The 20,076-nt window shown below is 57.0% G+C and overlaps 2 protein-coding genes across 3 annotated transcripts in view; one reads left to right on the top strand and one right to left on the bottom strand.

The window, feature by feature from the left end:
- The window catches only part of CIB4 (calcium and integrin binding family member 4), a 98,398-nt gene extending 96,986 nt beyond the window's left edge, over nt 1-1,412 (bottom strand). The window contains exon 1 of one of the 2 annotated variants that reach the window (XM_021087728.2): nt 1,276-1,412. The gene's annotated coding sequence lies outside the window, so the exon portion shown is untranslated. The remainder of the gene's footprint in view (nt 1-1,275) is intronic. The other variant, XM_085019926.1, reaches the window with a different exon arrangement.
- Nucleotides 1,157-20,076, top strand: part of KCNK3 (potassium two pore domain channel subfamily K member 3) — a 36,802-nt gene continuing 17,882 nt past the window's right edge. Inside the window, 1 exon segment of the mRNA NM_001315680.1 lies at nt 1,157-1,504. Coding sequence (NP_001302609.1) covers nt 1,222-1,504 — 283 coding nt within the window. The 5' untranslated portion in view covers nt 1,157-1,221.

Raw genomic sequence — 20,076 nt, 5'->3', positions numbered from 1 at the left:
GGTGTCCAGAGCTGTCGCTGGCAGCCCAGCCCAAGCCCAGCCCCGCCAGCCGGTGCAGGTCGAGCGCCATAGCTGTTAAGACAGACGGCCCCTGCGGAGCAGAGAGGAGGCCCTGGGACTGGGTGCTCCTGGCCTAGGCTACCCGTCTGTGCTTCCTCAGCCAGATCCAGGAGCTGTGCGGACCTGGGAAGGGACACTTTTCACAAGAGCAGGGCTTCCCCTTGGGTGCCGGCCCACATGTGCCCAGGTCCACAGCTGTGCCCTCCTGCTTCTAAGACAGCCAGCAGCATGGCAGAGGCTTGTAGCCTGGGAGGAGGGAAAGCTTGGTGGAGCCTTACCCCGTGCCCTTGCATGTCACCAGAGCTCCCTGTGCTCGCTTTCCTCATCCACATAGCAAAAGGCGGGACAGCAAGGCCCGAGGTCCCTTCCAGCATAGCCTGTCCTGATGTTGGCGGAGGGATGGGGGGGGCGGGGTAGAGGAATTGATCTGCGGGCTCTTTCCCTCTTGTTTGCTTTCTGTCTCTGTGGCATCGGTTTATCGCCAGCCATCCAGGTCTCTCTGGCTCCGTCTCCTGCTCTTTCTGTTTCCATCTTGCGCTCTGAGCCGCTCTCGCCCTGTGTTTTTCTGCCTGCCTCTTTTTCCTGAGTCTCTGAGTCTACCTCGGGTTGGCTCTCCTCGTCTGTCACACCCCCCTCTGCCTCTTTTTCTCCCTCTTCGTCTAGAGTTCTCTGCGTCTCTCTGGCTACTTCGCTTTCGCCGGGCTCGCCCTCTCCCTCTCGCTCCCGCTCTCTCGCTGTCTCTCTCGGTCCTGCCCGGTCCCTCCACGCTCTCCCGCTCGCTCCCCCCCCCCTTCCCCCTCCGCCAGCCCCCCTGCTCCCTCCCTCGGCGCGTCTCCCCAGTCCTTATTTGGCTGGGCGGGAGGGCTGGCGGGAGGAGGCGGCCTGCGGGCGGGGGGCGGGGGGCGGGGGGCGGGAGCAGGGCCGGGCGGAGGAGGGCGGTGGGTGGTGCTGAAGGGACAGCTCCGCGGCGGCGGCGGCGGCGGCGGCGGCAGCGGCGGCGGCGTTGGCGGCGGCGGCCCCGGGGCGCGGAGTGGGTGCCCGGCGCGGGGGAGCGGCGAGCGCAGCCATGCCCCAGGCCGCCTCCGGGGCAGCAGCAGCGGCGGCCGGGGCCGGGGCGCGGGCCGGGGGCGCCGGGGGGCCGGCGGCGGCCCGGGCGGGACGATGAAGCGGCAGAACGTGCGCACGCTGGCGCTCATCGTGTGCACCTTCACCTACCTGCTGGTGGGCGCCGCGGTCTTCGACGCGCTGGAGTCGGAGCCGGAGATGATCGAGCGGCAGCGGCTGGAGCTGCGGCAGCAGGAGCTGCGGGCGCGCTACAACCTCAGCCAGGGCGGCTACGAGGAGCTCGAGCGCGTCGTGCTGCGCCTCAAGCCGCACAAGGCCGGCGTGCAGTGGCGCTTCGCCGGCTCCTTCTACTTCGCCATCACCGTCATCACCACCATCGGTAACTACTCGCCGGGCGGGGACCCGGGGGCTGGGCGCCCGGTTCTAGGGGAGTCGGGAGCCGGCTGGGGTTGGGGAGGTTCCCCCTGGAGAAGGGGTAGGCGCCGAACTCCGCGCTCCCAGAAACCCGAGTTCAGCCTGGCGTGTCTGCTCCGCGGGGACAGGGCTCGGGGGAAGCGTCGAATCCTGGCTCCGGACCTGACTCTCCGGCAGGGCCAGCCCCAACTTGTCCCTGCCAGGCTGCGAGAGGGCCCCAGGGGACTCTGAAGTGTGTGAGAGGGGCAGGAACGACTGGCGGAGGCTGAGGAGGAGGGGTGTGGCCGGGCCAGGCCCTGGAGCCGGGCGCCGAGGGTGAGTGCCGGGGGAGCGCTCGACTCCTCCGTGTCAGTGTCGCTGCAGAGGGGCTCCCGGACCCCGGCGGATCTACACCGGCTGGGGCTCCAGGGATGCAGGTACTTGGCACTTCAAGGCACACCAGGCCACTCTGGGTGCCTGAAACACCCCGTAACTGTGGCGAAGAGTACTGCTTGGGGTGTGTGTGTGTGTGGGTGTGTGTGTGTGTGTGTGTCCCCGTCCAGCTCCAGGAGTTTCCGCTCTGCCAGCCAGGGCCTTTAATTTTCTTAGGGCAGCAGAGCTAGTGCTGGAAGCCAAATCCAGCCCTGTCGGCTTTCTTTACTGCTGTCCCAGGAAAACAGGCACCTCACAGGGATGGCCCCGGCTCTCTTCTTCAAGCCAGGGCAGACTGGTGCATAGCACAGACACATGGTCAGACTCTCACGACATAGGCACAGGTGCACACACAGGTACACACACAAGCACACACAGGACATACACAGGAACACACACAAAGCACACCAGCAGTTATGCAGGAAAGTCTCTCCCGTGAGGCCCTTGATGTGCTCGTCAAAAGTGTCCAAACGGGAATAAACACCTCACCCACTCCCAAGATTAAGTCCAGCCCGGCTCCACCTCGCCTCCCGCTGTATGACCTTGGGCAAGTCCCTTCCCCTGCCTGGGTCTCAAGCTCACTTCCAGACCATGATGAAGTGATCTCAAGGGCTCCTCCCAGTCCTGATGTCCCCCCAGCCCACCTTCATCCGAAGGCCATGGGGATGCCTCCAGGAGCTGTTTCCTCCATCTTTCCCACTCAGCCTCCTCTCCCTGTCCCCCTCCTGGCCTTGGCTGAGTTCCCAGGGGCTCACTGCCACTTGGCATAGCCCAGGGCAAGATGGCAGTGTTTTCCTGGGAGTCCGCAGGAGTGGAGGGGAGGTAAAACGCAGGACTGGACACTGTCCCTGCTGTTTATCCACTGCAGGTCTCTGTCCCGAGGTTCTGCTGCTCTCTGGGGACCACAGGGAGCTATGCCATATGGTTTGTGGAAGATGAAGAAAAGGGTCCCAGAAGAGGATGTGGCCCAAGGAGGGGCACCTCTGGGTCCTGCTCATGCTGTGAGTTTAGGGCAGGATGGTCCTACTCTGATCTGCCCAAAGCCTGCTTTTCTGAGAAGGACCAGACTGGGTTTGGTCTGGGGTCTCCTCCCGTCTCCCACCGCCCCGCCCCCTGCCAGGGTTTCAGGAGCACTGAACCTCCTTAGACCTTCCCTCTGCCTCTTCCCACACATCCCACCCTTGATTATGTGCCTCCTTCCTTCTCAGAACCAGGGTCTCCAGCTCCAGAGGAACCTCTCAACTGACCTCCTTGCTCTAGCCTCATTCCTGCTCCGGGCAAGCTCCCGGGGATAATGCCGCCAGAAAGAATCTCCCCAAAGCACAGCTCTGATCATGCCAATACCCCTCTCGGAAGCCCTCAGTGGCTCCCAGCTGCCCATCCATCCCTAAGTCCATGGTCCTCATCCCAAATTTTAAGAACCTCAGACCTGGCTCCTATCTCTATACCCAGCTTACTGTCTCACTTCCAACTGACAGGATGTCTCCACTGCAGCCAAACAGTCCCCTGACAACACTTCACGTGTGCCCATCCTCCCTACCTTAGTCTCTGTCTTCTATTTATCTTGTTCAAGCTAACCTGCGAGGTCCAGTTCAAACCCCACCTCCTTCTTGAAGTCTTCTAGACACCGCCCCCCCCCCAGCCCACTGCTCTGGACAACTGCAGAGCTTACTGTCAGGACAACCTGGGTGGAAGAGCGTAGGCTGTTTTGCATGGCTATTTACATTTCAGGGGGTGTATTTTTCTCTTTAACCACAGAGGGTGTAATTAACCCTCATGTGGGGAGGGGCCTGTGGTTCCCATCTCTGTGCTCCCACTGCTGGCACGGTACCCAGCAGTACATACAAGCACTCGGAGAAGGCTATTGATGGGCTTAAGGTGTGCAGAAACAAAGGACACCATCTACCCCCTGCATCCTTGCCCTTTCCCAAAGTGTTTGTGGTCCTCACCCAGAGAGATGCTAAAGGCTGGGGCCAGAGGCAGACAGAGTGTGGTTCTGGTGATTATTTATTTATAAGGTGCTGGGCAAGAGGAAATAGAGCATCAAAGAACCACCCTAGTTCTCTGAGGGCTCCAAACGGGCACTGCCCACTCTGCCCCATACAACCATCCCTGGCTTTTTGTCACCTCTCACTCTGGCTATGCCACCTGGCTGGAAGCTATCCATATGGGCTCAGGTCTCAGAAAAACCTCTCTGGGAGGTGCTCAGATGGCTGGAAAAGGCCCTGTCATAGACTGATCTTGACCCCAAACCCAGGACAACAGTCTGTGTCCACTTGATCCCTTTGAGCGTCCAAACGGGTCTCCTGAGGGACCAGGAGTCCCACTGGGAGAGGACAGGGATAGAGCCTCCCATTCATTCAGTGCTTTAGTAATCACAACGCACTTTCACCTCCTCTCTTGAGTCCCAGCCTTCATAGCTCAGGGAGGTTGCCAGGGCGGGTACTGTTAGCTCTCTTGCACAGACGAAGGCGTGGAGGCTCAGGAAGGGGAGGGGACTCCCCCAGAGTCATGCAGCTGGCAAGCAGCGGAGTTAGAGCAAGAAGCTGGGACTTCTGACTCTAAGCCCAGTGTTCCTTCTCCTGCCGATTTTTTGGCTGCTTCCTCTGCCTCCATATGCTGTGAAGCCCAGCACCAGCTGGGACTGGCAAGGCCAAGATGTGCTCAGTGGTGCCAGCTTGCAGGGCACTCACGGGCAGCCCGGATTGGTTGAGGGTCAGCAGGGTCCGAGTTAGTCATTCACCTGGTTAGTCACCGTCTCCGCTGAGTGCAAGGATTCCTCTGGCTCCCTCATCCCTCGTCTCCCAGCCAGGAAACCCTTCCTTTGTTGGGCCCTAAGTTCATCAAATGCAAACGGAAACTCTTTTCTGGGAAAGCTTAACCTCTCTAGCTGTTGAGTCATTAAACTCCTCCGGGGCCCCAGCCCCATCTATTCATAGCCCAGAGGCTGTCAGAGCAGGAAGGGACCTCGACATCAGCTGGTGCCACCCCCTCCTCTTACCCAGAAAGAACCAAAGAGGTGATGGGAGTAGGGTAGCAAAATCTGACTCCCAGGCCCCCACTCCTTCCACTTGTGCAGGCTGCCTCTTTCTTTATTATTAACAGCAGCCACAGCAACAATAATAAGAGCAGCCACCACTTATTAGCTACTCTTTGGTAGGCTCTGTACAAGATACTTCATTTGTATTCCCTCATTCAATTTTCTCACCAACCCTTCAAGATGGGCAATACTGTCTCCTTTTTATTTTTTTATTTATTTATTTATTTTTTTTTTTGCGGAGAGACCTAAGGCTCTGAGTATAAATGACCCGCCATGGCCTTGTGACTTGAAAGTATGATCCAAGGGAGCTTCTCTGACTCCCATGCCCTGGATTTTTTTTTTTTTTTGCCAGATCTTTCTCCATTTCAAGAACCCAGCCCAGGAGTTCCTGTTGTGGCACAGCAGAAATGAATCTGACTAGTAACCATGAGGTTGAGTGTTCGATCCCTGGCCTCGATCCGTGGATTAAGGGTCCGGTGTTACCATAAGCTGTGATATAGGTTGCAGACGCGGCTTGGATCTAGCGTTGCTGTGGCTCTGGCGTAGGCCGGCAGCAGTAGCTCCGATTCGACCCCTAGCCTGAGAACCTCCATATGCCTCAGGTGCGGCCCTAAAATGCAAAAAGAAAAAAGAAAAAAAGAACCCAGCCCAGACTCTTGGATCTTGAGGGAGCCAAGTGGCCAAGGTTTGTCCCTTCCCAGGGCAAAGCCTTCCGCATACAGAGATGGCCTCTTGCTCCAGCACCCTACTCTCAGCAGGCTGCCCCCCCCACCCCAAACCTTGGCCCCCACCCAACCAGACCACGTGGCATAGCTGTGCCCAGCATCAGGCCCTCCCTGAGACTGCCATGGGCTCACAGGTGCCCATTTTCCCACTGCAGATCCCTGCAATCCTTGTGACTCTAAGGTAACAAGAGACCAGGTGATTGATTAGCCACTGGAACTAGGGCAGAAAACCTTCCGTTTTGTTTTCTCTCCAGCTTCCAGCCCATTCTCCATCACCCCCCGTGTGGCCTGGGAATCCCTTAGATTTGAATTCAAGCAGGCAGCTCTTGAGGGAACCTGTACTTTTTACATCTTTCTAAGGAGGAGGAAAGTACCTAAGTTACCTGCCATCCCCCCCCAATCCCCAAAGTCCTCGATAATGAAAGGAGACATTAGTAATCATTCAGATGCCCAGAGAGGTGGGTGGCTTGCCCAAATTCACACAGCAAGTCGCAGGTACAACCCTTCAGGGTGCCCAGGCTGCAGTTCTCTCCATCACCACAACCTGTTTCATTCACTCATGACCCGCCCCCGCCATCACTTTCAGCACCAGGGCTTCTGTCTGCTTATCACTCCACTGTTCCCCGTTCTCTCTTGACTTCCCGCGGGGCGGGGTGGGGGGTTGGACAGCATTTTCTTCCTCTCTGCCCACAGACGACCCCCCCCCCGTCTGCTTTAACTGGTGCTGGCTTAGAAGCCCAAGTGCCTGGGCTCATCTTTCAACATCCCCTCTCCACTCGCCACCGCCACCCTCTGCTACTAGCTGTATGACCTTGGACAAGTCACTTAGCCTCCCTGAGCTTCATCATTTACAAAGCAGGGAGATTAATATCTGCCTCTAGGATTAAATGAGACGATATAAAAGAATGGCCTGATACAGAATATGTACTTAATAAACAGTATCTACAACTCTAAGTGTTATTAATATTATTGCTCATGTATTATCACTTTCCCTACCGAAGGGAATGGCTCTGTTTCCTAAAGATTACTATGACCGCAGCCACCTCTACTCTTTCCTAACAGGAGGTGGGACAGTGGGGCTGGGGACCAGAGGCTGCCACACCCTTCCCTTTACCCTCCTAATCCCACTCCCCCATCACAGGCTTCCCAGATGCTCACTCATGGCTGGAGTCTGCCTGATATCCAGGCTCAGGGGCGATGCTCCCGCCTCTGAGCAGGCAGACCTTGCAAAAAGCCACCAAGGACAGTGAGGAGCACAGGAGTAGGAGAGCCCATCCCAGACAGGAGCAAGAAGGCAAAAGCTCCAGTTCCACGTAGTTCGGGCGCTGGTTCTCTATGGCCATCAGTTTCTTCATCCACACAGTGGGTGTATTTGATCAGAAGTCATTCTGGCCATACCTCCTGCCTGCATGTCCTGTTCCCATGATCATGATTGGGGGGCTGGAGACACAGAAGGAGTGGGGGCAAGAATGGGACAGAAATAGAAGACACATGCCTGGCCACAGTGGGGACAGGACCAACACAATAAGTATTTTCAAAGCAAACATAAACAAGCACAGATGAATGTAGTGCAAATCACCACTATAAACAGCTTTCAGCTGGCAGCACAAACGGTAAATCTGTGAGTTGATTTTGTAATAAAAAAAAATGTAAAAATGATTTCCCTGCCGTCAGCCAGCAGCCAGGGAAGAGACCCAGCTCTGACTGAGCTCTCAATCAGTTCAGGCAAACCTCAGGCTGGACACTCACTCCCTCAAGCCCCATCCCTACCTTGGATGCAGAGAACTGATATGTGTTTATAACACGTCAGGCACTGTCCCGGGCACTTCTCACCGCCTGCATTCCCACGACTCCCCGGAGAGGGCAGGCGTTAGCATCCCATGATGGTCAAGGAAAGGAAAGCTCAGAGAGGTTCAAAAATTGGCCCAGGACCCCTACAAGTATAAAGTGACAGTAACAGGACTTACACCCAGGGCTGTAGGAAGTATCTTTTCGTGGTGTCGTGCAGCCCCCAGCTCCCTGCAGAGCCTCTGCTCTCCCTTCTATGTGAATGTCAAGAAGGATAGACGATGGGTACCAGGTCACACAGAACACTCCGCTGTGACCTCAGGGTGTCACATCCTCAGGACTATGGATAGAGCATTGAGCCCAAAGGGAAATCAGAATGTTAGCTCCAACTTTCATTTTTCAGTGTGGAAACTAAAATTCTGATTGATCGCAGAAGAAGGGAGCCCTGCTTACTGGCGCCCCCTTCCATGTCGTTCCCTGACCCAACCCAGGCTCGGAGAGAAGGAAGCAGCTGCCAGCGGGCCTGTTCTGCCGGCCCCCAGCCTCCTCATGACCCCTCTATTAGCCTCTGGTCCTCAGAGAATGCTTGACAAATGCCTTTCATGGCAGTCAAGAGAGCTGTCACCAGCCCAGGCAATGCGGCCGCCTCCCAGTCTGTCCACATCTCTGGTTGTCCAGAAACTGCCTCAGCTCAGGCAGCACCCAGGTGGCTCTGGGAGACCTGCCATCCACCTGGAGCCACCCTGGGTCCTGTATCACAACTGTCACTTCTTCGCTTTCTAGAGCCGGCCTCAGCTGCTGCCTCAAACCAACAGCCCTGGTCCTCCCGGTCCTGTGGCCCCCTGGGATCCCTTCTGGGCTGGGATCAACCTCCCACACTCCCCTTTCACCAAAGCCTGCTCCTTACCACCCCTGCCCTGACTCCTGCCTCCTCCAGCGACACACAAGGTCTCTGTCGTGAGAGGGGCGTGTGGATGCAGGGACTATAGGGAGGGAGCCCAGCCTGGGTATCTGCAGGAGAGAAGGTGTTGGGGGGCCGGCTGGAGAAGGCTAGCGCAGCAATGCGGAATTCTTCTCAAATGCAGGATTCTTCTCAGACGGTAATCTTTGATGCTCAGGTTGATCTTGTTTAAATGCAGATTCTGAAACCAGTAAGTCTGGGGTGGGGCCTGAGAGTCTATAATTCCCATAAAGTCCCCCAGGGACACTGATGCTGTTGATTTGTGGTCCACACGTTGAGTAGCAAGGATCTAAATACCCCGGAGACCTGACGTCTGAGCACAGACAGGAGGTAGGGACTGTGGTTTAAGAACAAGACTGTGTAGAGCTAGAAAAATCCTTAGGAATCTGGTCATGGAATGTCAGAGCCAATGGCCTCAGAGCCGGAGGACCTTCCTCGGAGGCTGGGGCAGGGCTGGTTGGCAGAGGAACCAGCTGCAGAGGTCACCTGTACCAGTCAGGGTTCAATCAGAGCAACACAACCAGCAGGAGATAGATACTAAGAGAGGGGTTGCGAGGAATCGGCTTATGTGATTCAGGGCAAAGCCTGAAATCCGAGAACAGGATATTGCGAAGGACAAGCTGGAACTCTCTGCAGCTTGGGCTGAAGCTGCTGTTCACAGGCAGTTTCTTCTTCCTCAGGGAAGTCTCTGCTCACCTCTTAAAGCCTTTCAACTGATTAAATCAGGTCCACCCAGGAATCTGGGGTACTCTCCCTTTCCTAAAGTCAATTGATTATGGACTTGAATCACATGCACAAAATGCCTTCACAACAACCCCTAGATCAGGGCTCAACTGAATAACTCGGTGCTTTGGCCTAACCAAGCTGACACATCAAAAAGATCACACTACCCACCTATCACACCAAGGGCTGCCATAAATGGCTTTTAAGGTTCTTACCAACTTGGAGATACTTTGATCCTTGATCTTCAAAGGGATATCCTGGGGACTTAGAGGACCCAGAGTGGAACCCAGCAGTGCCCTAGGGAACCCCAGGCCCTCGAGGTTGCCTTCCAAATAGTACTGACTTTAGCCTTCATTTCACTTTAGTTGACCCAAAGTCATTGAGTGCTTCTGAGCACCAGACGCTATGCCAGGCACCCAGAGAACAGAAAATTAAGACCCAGATCCTTCCCCAAGGAGCCCCTGGTTTAGTGGAATCCTGAAACCACAAGTTGAATGATGTTTATGCTGAATCCTAGTAGGGTGATTCAAAATAAGGATCTGAGAAGGCTTCCTGGAGCAGGTGGTACTTAGGAAGACTTAAATGAAGAATGAAGACTCTAGCAGGTGAAGACTGGCAGTGAGAGCTTTCTGGGGTGAGGGAACAGCAGGAGACAGGTTGGGGCCGTAAGTGTGCCCCAGGAGAGATGGGGGAGCCAACCTTGGAGGGACTGAGTGCTGGATTCTGGCAGGTGCTCTTGACTTGATAGGAGCTGGAGGAGGGAAGTGACAGTCCCCAAACTGTGTTTTCTTGCCTGGATCCTGACCAGGCATCAGGCTGGGGGGCCCCTATGACCCCAGTTGAACCACCAGTTGCCCCTATCATGCCAGTTGAACCAGTGGGTCACCCCAATTGAATCAGGGGGTCATCCCTGTTGAATGGGGGGGGGCCTTCCTGACCCCAGTTGAACCAGAGGGTAAAGGCAACCTGAATCCTGAGGTCCCCCATCCTGATCACCCAGCAGACCTCAGGGAGCCCCTAGGGCGTGCTTTTACTTCCTCCCTCTCCACGTTTCCCTTTCTGGGCCAAAGGTCCACTCTGGAGCCTAGACCAAACCCAGGTGTGTGGATAGCGATCAGGAGCCCCAGGACAGCGCCGAGCTGGAGATGATCCACTGTGTGGATATTTTCTGCATAGACAATCCTAGACCCCTGCTCCAGACCCCTGCATCTCTGCTCAAGGCTCCACAGCTTGGCCGGGACTCAGTGTCCCTCTTCAGGAATGTGCAGGGCCTCTGCGGACCACAGCTCCGATGCAGAAATAACCATGTCAGAAACATCCGGAGAGGCTCATGTCAGGACCTGGTGGAGCAGCCTGGAGAGAGCGACGCCAGGCTCTCAGAGGGGAGGCAGCCCTCTCCTCCACGGCGGGGCCAGTCCTCCCATCCGTGCAGGGAACTCCTAGGGCCTTGGGACAGGTGGGGTCAGGGCAGGAGCAAGCCTCAGATCCATGCCACAGATCTGTTCTCACCTGGGTCTATTCCATCCAGATCTTAGACGCATCCCCATGAAGGCGCCACGCCCACAGAGCCAGCTTCCGTGTTCACGGTCACGAACCAAGGCTGCCATTCCCTGGGAAGTTTCTCTAGGCTGAGCCTCTTACATGGATCACCTTATCTAATCCTCACAGGCACTCGAAGAGGGCAGTACTATGATTGTCCCCATTTTAGAGAGGCGGACCCTAAGGCTCGGAGGGGCCAGGGATGGCAGGCACAGGTGCACTGCTGGCAAGGGGCTGGGCAGGGGTGTGTAAAGCAGGCCCCGCATGTGATTTATAAAGCGCTTGGTCACATGGTATCTCTCCTGAGCCTCATGACAACCCAGAGGCGTAGGTGTCAATGAAGAAACTGGACTTGAGGACCTAATGTCACTTTCCATGATCCAGAGCCAGTAAATGTAAGCAGGAATCACATCTGTACCTTCCAACCATAAAACCCATCTCTCCTCCCTCAAGTGTTCTCACCCCCTTAGCTGAAGGCGGCCTGAGTGGCACAGATGTTGGGGCATCATAGACATGCCTGTCAGCCTATGGAGGTGAAGAGGACATGCTGTGGGGGACTCTTGTCACAGAGGGGCCTCAGTTCCACGCATTGGAACAGGATGGAAACCTGAGCCTAGAAATGAGAATAGTGATGATTCTAAAAAATAGCCAGTGAGTGAGAGAGGGGGCCTGGCTGGGGGCGACTTGGGCAACTCACCTGCTCCCCAGAGGGGGCTGGTGCATGGGCGGACAGGGGAGGTGGCGCCTGTGTTCCGAGGAGGAAGCCGCTCCCTGTAACAGGATTTGTTTGGAGCCCCAGCAATGGGCGTCTGGTCCTGGCCCCTGGGAGTGAATTCATCAGGCCTGAGCTAAGCCTGGGAGGCTGTGAGCTCTTAAAACTCCGCTGGTGAGGGGACTCTGCATCCCGCTTTGGGAAGCACAGGAGAGAAGAGAGCTTATTTGAATCAGTGTTCTGTTCTGGAAGGCTGGGCCACTTGCCAGCCAGCAAGCAGCTAGCATTTTCTTTCTGGGTTTCCTTAGTCTTGAGAAATAGTCAGGGGGCAGCTGCGGAAGAACCTCGGAAGTTCACAAGTTCACGCTCCTGGGGTGAGCCTGGTGGCACAGACACCAGGAGTCAGTGGGTGGCCTCGGGAGGAGGACAGGTCCCACTCCCCCCAGATGAGAAGGGGCCTGAGACGTCTCAGTGGGGGGTCCCGACACGGGAGATGGCTCCTCCATGGCTTAGCTCCCAAACGACCCCAGGGAAGGGGGTGTGAGGTGTCACTCACCTGGGAACAAAGTGGGGGTCTTTGGCCAGGCTGAGCCAGCATGATCCCCTCTTCGGGACAACCTCGCATCATGGATTTTCTGCCAATAGGGTTAGACAGAGGAAGACCCTCGGGGCTGCTCTGAGTCCTGGGTCCACCTCCAAACAGGGCTAGAGAAAGAGAAACCTAGACCCAAACTTAGTGGGGCGGCCCTCCTTCCCTTGGGTGCCGTGCGCAGCTGATTGCCACCAAATCTTAAGCACTCATCTTCCCTGGGCACCAAAGAGGGCCCGATGTCCCCTGTCTGCCCCTTAGGATCGTCCACTGGATTCGCGAGGGCGGGCTACGCATCGCTTCTTGGAGCTGTAGCTAATGATGTAGTGCAGCTGGGCTAAGGAACGTGGGGGCACAGACACCCCCCCCCCCCAGTTTCTCTATCCCCACCTGGCGGTGAGACCCAAGGCGAGTCACATCCAGCCCTGGTCTAATCTGGGAGGGATGAAGCTGCTGGTGCCCAAGCCCCTTCCAGCTCAGACGGTCTCTGTCAGACCCACCCCTGGCCCGCGCTTCCAGCCCCTCCTGAGACACACACTACACAGGATTACGTTTTGTCCCCGTGTCACCCCATGATGGCTGAGCCCTGGAAGGACTTCCTCTGGGTCGAGTCCCAAGAATAGAGCTCGGACCAGGACCTCCGAGTCACCCCTTTCTGGAAAGAGCCTTCCTGACCGTGGCCGAAGCCCTGCTTATCAGCAGAGCGAGTCCACTGCCCCAGCCCCTGGAATGTAGGAGCCTCCCACCCGGAAAGGGGGTGCCTCGCCAACAGCTGGCAGCTCCCACAGTAGTCGGCGGATGAGATGTGGGAGGGAGCAGTGGTGCTGAGAGCAGGCTGACCCCAGCCAGCATTTTCGGACAAGGGGGGTAGCCAGGGGAGAAGCACAGACTGCCTCTGGCCCGGAGCAGCCAGGATGAGAGCCCTGGTGGCTAGTCCTACAATCAGGCCCCGGGCTAGCTCAGAGACTTCTGAGGCCCTGGGAGCGAAGGTCTTGGTCATGGACCAACTTCAACATCAAACCTAGGCCCGCAAGCTGTTAGACCTCTAAGCGGCCAGGGTCAGCCCCATGGGGCCTCATGCTGGTTTGCTATCTCAGAATGTTCATGGGACATGACATGATGACCTGTTGCAGAGCCTCCATCGGCCACCGGAAGGTCCCATCAAGCACCTTCCTCAGCCTCTGGCTGGAACGGGGTCCGTTCAGGGTGCCGATGCCCACATGCTCATGTGGTGGAAGGGCTCAGCTTGGCAGTAGATGGCATTTCTGCAGTGCCTGGGATCCTTCAGATTGTTTGAGAATCACCGAGCCAACCCTTCTTTCTTCTAGATGAGGAGACTGAGACTCAGGGTAGGTTCGGGGGGGAGATGGGGCATGGCCTGCCCTGGCCACGAGCAGGTGAATCTCAGAGCCAGCCCTCACACCCTGCCCTCCTGACTCCACATCCTGGGCACCCATACAGTCGTTCCCCATTCTCTTTGTTTTTCTGAGCATCTTCCATGGGTTGGGTACCACTCCGGGCCCCAGGGATTCAGCCCTTGTCCTCGTGGGGCCTACATTTCAAAGGATGCAGATAGAAAACAAACTATATGATCACAGGAAACAATATCCAATGGGAACAAAGTCCAGGAGTCAGTAACACAAGAAAGTAGGGTAGAGAGTGGTGGAGAGGAGGGCCGGGCCATCTGAGAGCCTTCCGGAGAGGGGCCTGTACGATGCGAAGATGGAGGAGGAGCCTTCCCCAGGGAAACAGCAAGAGCAGGAGTCCCGCAGGGGCCAGAGCTTGACATATTCGAGGAACAGGAATGGAGAGGGCCGTGTGGCTACAGCACGCTGGGCAGAGGTGGAGGCTTGGAAGGGCCGAATCCGGCAGGGCCGTGGAGTATGGTCAAGAATTTGGATTTTACATGCGATGGAAGTCACTGGAAAGTTTGAAGCAGGGTTGTGGTGCTACGACTTAAATTTTTACCAGCTCCCCCTGGCTGTTCTGGAGAAGTCAGATGGTTCTAGTATTAGAGGGCAGCTGGAAGTCCAGCCAGGCTGCAGTTCAGTAACTTACCAGAGAGAATGGTGGTGGGTGGGACTTGGGTGGAGGGAGAAGGAGAGGTGGATTGGGCCTGTGTTTTCAAGACAGAGTTAGCCTGACCTGCTGGTGGATCGGATGTGGGGTGCTGGGGGGGGGGAGGGCGGAGGGAGCAAGAGGGCTAGGGTTATAGGAGGAAGGGAATGATCCATGGTGGTCTTTGACCTGCGCAACTGAGTGGAAGGTAAGCATTTCCTGAGATGAGAAATAAAACCCGGAGAGCAAGAGGTTTGTTAAAGAGATGAGCTTCCAGACCTGCGTTTCGACACTCAGGTTCATTTTGAGATGCTTATTACAAATCCGTGACGGCAGTTAGAGAGACAAGTTTGCAGCTCGAGGGAGAGGTCAAAGCTGAGATATAAATTTAGGCGTTATTAGACGGAAATAATATTTAGAGTCATGCAGCTTGATGAGATCAGCTGGGGAGAGGGGAGGGTGGGAGGGAAGAGCCCAGGGCCAGCGCTTCTTCCAGCCCTGGGCGGTCGAGCAAGGAAGGGGACCTGCGGGGACACTGGAACACAGTGTCCCGAGCCAGGAGGTGCGTTTCAGGAGAGGGGAACTATCCACGTGCCGGCTGCTGGGGGTGACAGCGCAGGTGACCACGGAGAAACAACCAGCGTATTTGCCAACGTGGTGACCAGTGGAGTCACTGACCACCAACACGTAGTGTCACATTCAACAGCTTGTTCCAGGCGCGTGGGAAGACGAGAGCGGTAGGGGCACCCTTGGTATTTGACCAGCCCGAGGTGGACCAGAGGGGCCAGATTCCAGGAGGGGCTGGGGAGAGAACACACAATAGCCCAGCTCCCCATTTTCAGGCCTTTTCATAAATGCTTCGCAAACCTCCTCGGCAGAGGCCCAGGAGGGAGTTCACATTCTGTCCATTATGCAAATGAGGCCCAAGGCCCAGCAAGATCATTGGCTCAGGGCACCCAGCCAGGGACCCGAGTCCAGGCCTGTCTGACCCCACGGCCCCTGCCCCCAGCTGCCGCTCTGCCTGCCTCCGCTGTGGCTCCTTCCCACAGCCCCTCCCCACCATCCTTGTCCTTTGATCATTTCTGTCAGCTTCCAGCAGGCTTGGCCTCTGCCTCCCTCCTCTGGGAAAGCTCTGCTTTTTCTCTTTGATCCTGCATGTCTGTCCTCGGCAGCGTCCTCCACTGGGTCCTGTGTCCCTCCTCCCTGTCGCTTCAGGATGTGCCCAAGGTGAGGGATCCGAAAGAGAGTCTTGGGAGAACCTGGGCCACTGGATGGGCGTGTGGCTCCTGCTTCCCTGACCGTTATTTGGGAGAGAGCCTGAGGGCGGCAGACCAGGCCCTGCTCTGCACTGAGGTTCCAGAGACCCAAGCTCAAGGGCCAGCGAGGCTCGTGGAAGCAGCCAGAAGGGGGCAGCCAGAGGGCCATGCATGCTTATCCCCATGGATGGGCCTCGAACTTCTCCAGAGACTGGCGCAGTGATTAGTGATGCTCAGGAGTCCTGAATAGGGAGATGTCATTGGCAAAACCAGCCACCTGGCTGCCACCACCGCATCCCCTACAGAGAAGGAGGTGGGGGGAGGGTGCTCAGGACCTCAAGCACCCTTTTGGAGCCAAGCTGGCTCCAGTGGGAGGACATGAGGGAGGCCCAGAGACTCCCAGCAGAGCTCTCTGCTCAGCTCAGGTGCTCCCCACCCTCGCCGTCCTCCCGGTCCTGGTCCAGAAGAGGGAGGTCGCCCAGGATGCCCCAAGGGGGCCTCCAGCTCCAGCTCAGGATTCTGAGGCCCCGTCTGCCCTCAGCTGCCCCAAATGGAAGAGATGAGAAGCGGGGACGCATAACATAGAACCACACGGGACCCAGGTGAACTCCCCAAACAAGGTCCTGGCAGGGGGCTGCAGTACTAATTAGCCCCTCACACGTCCCTGGGGTTATTTTTAAGCCACGTTCTTCCCTGGTTTATTTTTAAAGTAACACTGGCACGTGGCTGGCCAGCTGCCCTTCCCAGGTGCCGGTGCCAATGTGGGCCAGGAATGGAGCAGGCAAGACACGCCCCCTCCCCCAGGGCTCCCCGCCCGAGTTAACCAGCCCCTCACTGGATGGCAAGGGGTTTCCTGCCGCACCAAAAGCCTAGGTCCAGCCTGGTGGGGCACGCGGTGGGCTGGCATAGAAGACCACCCCCACCCCTGGAAACTCCCATCCTGCCTCTGATGCACACATTTCTCATTCTGTGACCTTGACCAAGTCACCTCACCTGCATGAGCCTCAGCCTCCCCGTTTCTCCATGGGACGAGTGAGAGCGATGCTTGCCTCTCACTCAGAAAGTGAACAATGAGCCAAAATGCTGTACAAACCTAAGGAAGTATTGGGACGAACCCCCGCTGCAAACACAGTTGCCCTCACCATCCCGTTAACACCCAACCCCCCACAAGCCATGCCTGTCTCCCTGGGTGAGTGACTCCCAGGCTGCAAGAGGCTCCTCTGTCCCCTTCATCCCTGAAACCTGCTGTCCGCATTTTCAGTCTGACTGAACTCTAATCCAGGCTGCCCAAGGTGAAGGGCAGCTGTCAGGCTGCTTGTGGCCATTCATAGGCTTCGGCTTGGACTGGGGTGGGGAGTGCACACAAGGGCAGAACCACCCCCACCCCAGCACCACCCACCCACCCACTTCCTCCCCAGCAAGGCCTTCCAGAGAGCTTGGTTCTGGAAAAGCCCTGCCAAAAGTCAGCTCTGAAACCCTTCCCTCTAGCACAGTGCAGTCAGTGCGGCTGGAGAAGAAAGTCACGGACATACGGCAGAGGATGGTGAAAGGCAGGTTGAAAGTGTAGGCTGCTTTCCCTGTAGGTGATGGGGAGTCCTGGAAGGTTCTGAGCCGAGGAATGCCAAGTGCAGAGTGGAGGGTAGTCTGCAGGAGATGCAAGGGAGATCAGGAAGCTGCTAGCAGGTGACAGTTAGGTCCAAACTGGAAAGGGTGTGGGCCTCAGCTATGGTGGTGGCTGCAGGGACAGAAAGAAAGAGCAGGACTAGAAAAAGAGGACTGGCCAGGACTAGGCATGGGGTGGGGGGAGAAGAGGAGGGGCAGGCAAGGTGCTCAGCCTGGTTGACTGAGCAATGAGGACATCTTTAGGAGTCAGAAAGTACAGAGAGGCCAACCCAGGGGGAATGATGGATTCCAGTGGCCAAGCCAGGCTTGGGTGCCCACGCTTCAGCCAGGTGGGGAGTGGAAAGACAGCATGGAGCAGAGCTGGAGGCCTTGGTGGCCTCCCTGGAACTAGTATCAGAGCAGCTCAGGCAGAAGTTCCCATTGTGGTGCCGTGGAAACGAAACTGACTAGTATCCATGGGCCTGGGGGTTTGGTCCCTGGCCTTGCTCAGTGGGTTAAGGATCTGGCGTTGCCATGAGCTGTGGTGTAGGTTGCAGATGTGGCTCAGATCTGGCACTGATGTGGCTGTGGCATAGGCCAGGGGCTACAGCTTCAAGTCAACCCCTAGCCTGGGGCCCCCCATATGCCACAGGTGCAGCCCTAAAAAAAAAGACAAAAAAAAAGAACAGCTCAGGCAGAGTCTTGGTCCATTCTTAAAGTCAGGCTGCAAGAGAAGGAAACCAGGGCAGAAGGGAGACTGCCAAGGAGCATCGGGAGGTGGGAAGGTGGGGTTTTCAGGAAGGAAGAGGACCAGCCATCAGGGCTCAGCATGGCCAGAATATGAAGGAAAACAAGGATGCTGACAGCCAAGACTGCCGTGTCTGATTGTCCAGGTTGTGCACTATCCAAAAGAATCCAGCTGAAGGGTATGCTTTGCTGAAGTCCAGCCTACTTATCAAGCCATGCACTCTCCCAGGGGTTGCACTCACCCAAATGAGTGGGTGTTTCTTTTCTAATCTGTCCCAGAGTGCCATGTTGTTAGGGCAGCCCTGCCCACAGGGCACTGGGTCTCGTACTCAGGAGATTCCTGATGTCTTGGGGACAGCAGTCATAGGGGGTAAGTCAGGGGCGTCCTGATGTGTGAGGGGGGAAGCAATAGGCCTGAACACTTGGGGCAGGAGGAAAGAGTGTGGCGGGCCTGCCACCCTTCCTCCCTGTCTCCCTCCTTCCCTTTTCTGAAGACCCGAGGTCAACAAGGAGGAGCCAGCAGGGGACAATTAGATACCCTCAAATGGAGGAAGGGGGGTATCTAGGAACAAATTCAGGAAGAAAAGCCCAAGGCCAGGAGGAGTGCACTTACAGGGTTGGCCTTGGGAGGGGAGGCCTCACGACCTCTGGAATGGGAGAAGGGAGAAAGGACCAAAGCGCCCAGGGAGAGCAGGATGGGGAGAGCCTCCCTCTGCCAAGCACTTGCTGTGTGACCTTGAGCAAGTCACGAAACCTCTCTGTGGCTCAGTTCCTGCATCTTCAAATGGGAATGATAATGGTGCCTATGGAATAAAGATATTAGAGGATTCCAACAAGTACATATATTAGCTGACTTAGAGCAGCGGCGCAGAGAAAGCACTTTGTAAAGCTCAGCTCATATTATTTGGAACTGGGGTGAGGGGAGCAGTGACAGAGGCATTAATCACCTGAGTAAAGTCAAGCACAGAGAAAGCCACTTCGCCCAGATTCCACACTGGGGTCGTGGGGGAACAGAGGAGAAGGCACAGCAGTGCTGTAAGCAGGAGCTGGAGCGAGCTGGGTCCTGGGTGCACGGTCCGGGTCCAGGGGACTCTGCCCAGCTTGCAGCTCTTGACACCATAAAAAGCAAGCACGGGGCGTCCATGCATGAAGAGCAGCCTCTTCAGGCCACAGGAGCCAGGAAGTCATTCTCTGATTACGCCCCAGCCCGGCTCTCATCCGATCCTGGGCCGTGAACAGCGGTGGATGGAGAGCTCGCAAGGCGGGTGGAGGGGCAGGGATGATTGAGAAGGCTGGGAAATCAGAGGTCAGGAGAGAGGTGGCAAGCCCAGGCTGAGTCAGACAGCGGGAGGCAGGCTGGGAGGTGAGCGTCTGCCTCCGTGTCTCCGTGTGAAGGGCCGTGTCCCCAAGGATGAGGACAGCTGCTTGCTGTCTCCACCAAAGACAGGCTGAGAAGCAATGGCCAGCCAGGGCCTCGGTCACTTTGGTTCACCTAAGGAGCCTTTCCAGCAGGGCCCAGGGCTGAGCGAAGTGTGTTTCCATGGAGAGGGGTGGAATCTTAGCCTCTCGGTCTGCTCAGGCCTGTGTGGGGGAGGAGCTGTGCCTGGTGGCTTCTTTAGATCCCTGAGGGCCTGGCATCTGAAGGGACAGCAGGGGCCCAGAGGCCAGGTCTGTGGAGGGGCGCCCTCTCCTCCTCAAAGACTTGCCTGCTTCCTGGGTGTACCCACCCTGTAGCCGCCCTCCTGACCCCCCACCCCACCTCCGCCCCTGGGTTCTCGCACTTGCTTTCCTGGATGGTGGACCAGGTCTTGTCAAGAGGCCACGGGGGGAATGTGGGGGGGGGGTGCGGCGTGCACGCATGCGTGTGTGAGTGCTGGAGACCCCACGTCTGCAGGCTGGCTCAGAGGGAGACAAGGTCCTGGCAGCTGCCTCCAGGCTGAAGTCCCTGTTGCCTGGAGTCCCTCTCCTCCTGGGCACTATGCCAACCTACACCATCTGAGCTCCTGAGCCCTGGGGAGGGTGCTGAGCCTAAGAAAAGCCTCCTTCACATCTCCTGGCATCTGCTCCCAAATTGCCTGCCAGCCCAGAGCTGTCTGGGCCACTAGCCATGACCAGAAAGGAGAGTGGGAAGCAGGTGATGGAGACAGAACCCCAGGGGCCACACTCCGCTCCAAGGCCTCCCCGCCAAACACAACCCATTCACCCAGACTGGCTTCAGGCATCTGCCAGGAATCCACCATGGACACCGGGCCTGGTGGGCCAATGGGAAAGGCATCCAGCTCTGTGCAAAACCTGATACCTGGCCGAGAACAGCAGGTGCAGAAGGTAACATTCTTCCAAGAGGGGGACAGGGGCAGCTCGGCCAGAGGAGGGCACCCTGGGGCTG

Source organism: Sus scrofa, chromosome 3, assembly GCF_054392235.1.
Source record: "Sus scrofa isolate SSC_HxYL_T2T_F1_AM1 chromosome 3, Sscrofa_HxYL_maternal_Yorkshire_Landrace_v2.0, whole genome shotgun sequence".
NCBI classification, from domain to species: domain Eukaryota; kingdom Metazoa; phylum Chordata; class Mammalia; order Artiodactyla; family Suidae; genus Sus; species Sus scrofa.
This window is presented reverse-complemented; position numbering and strand designations above follow the sequence as displayed.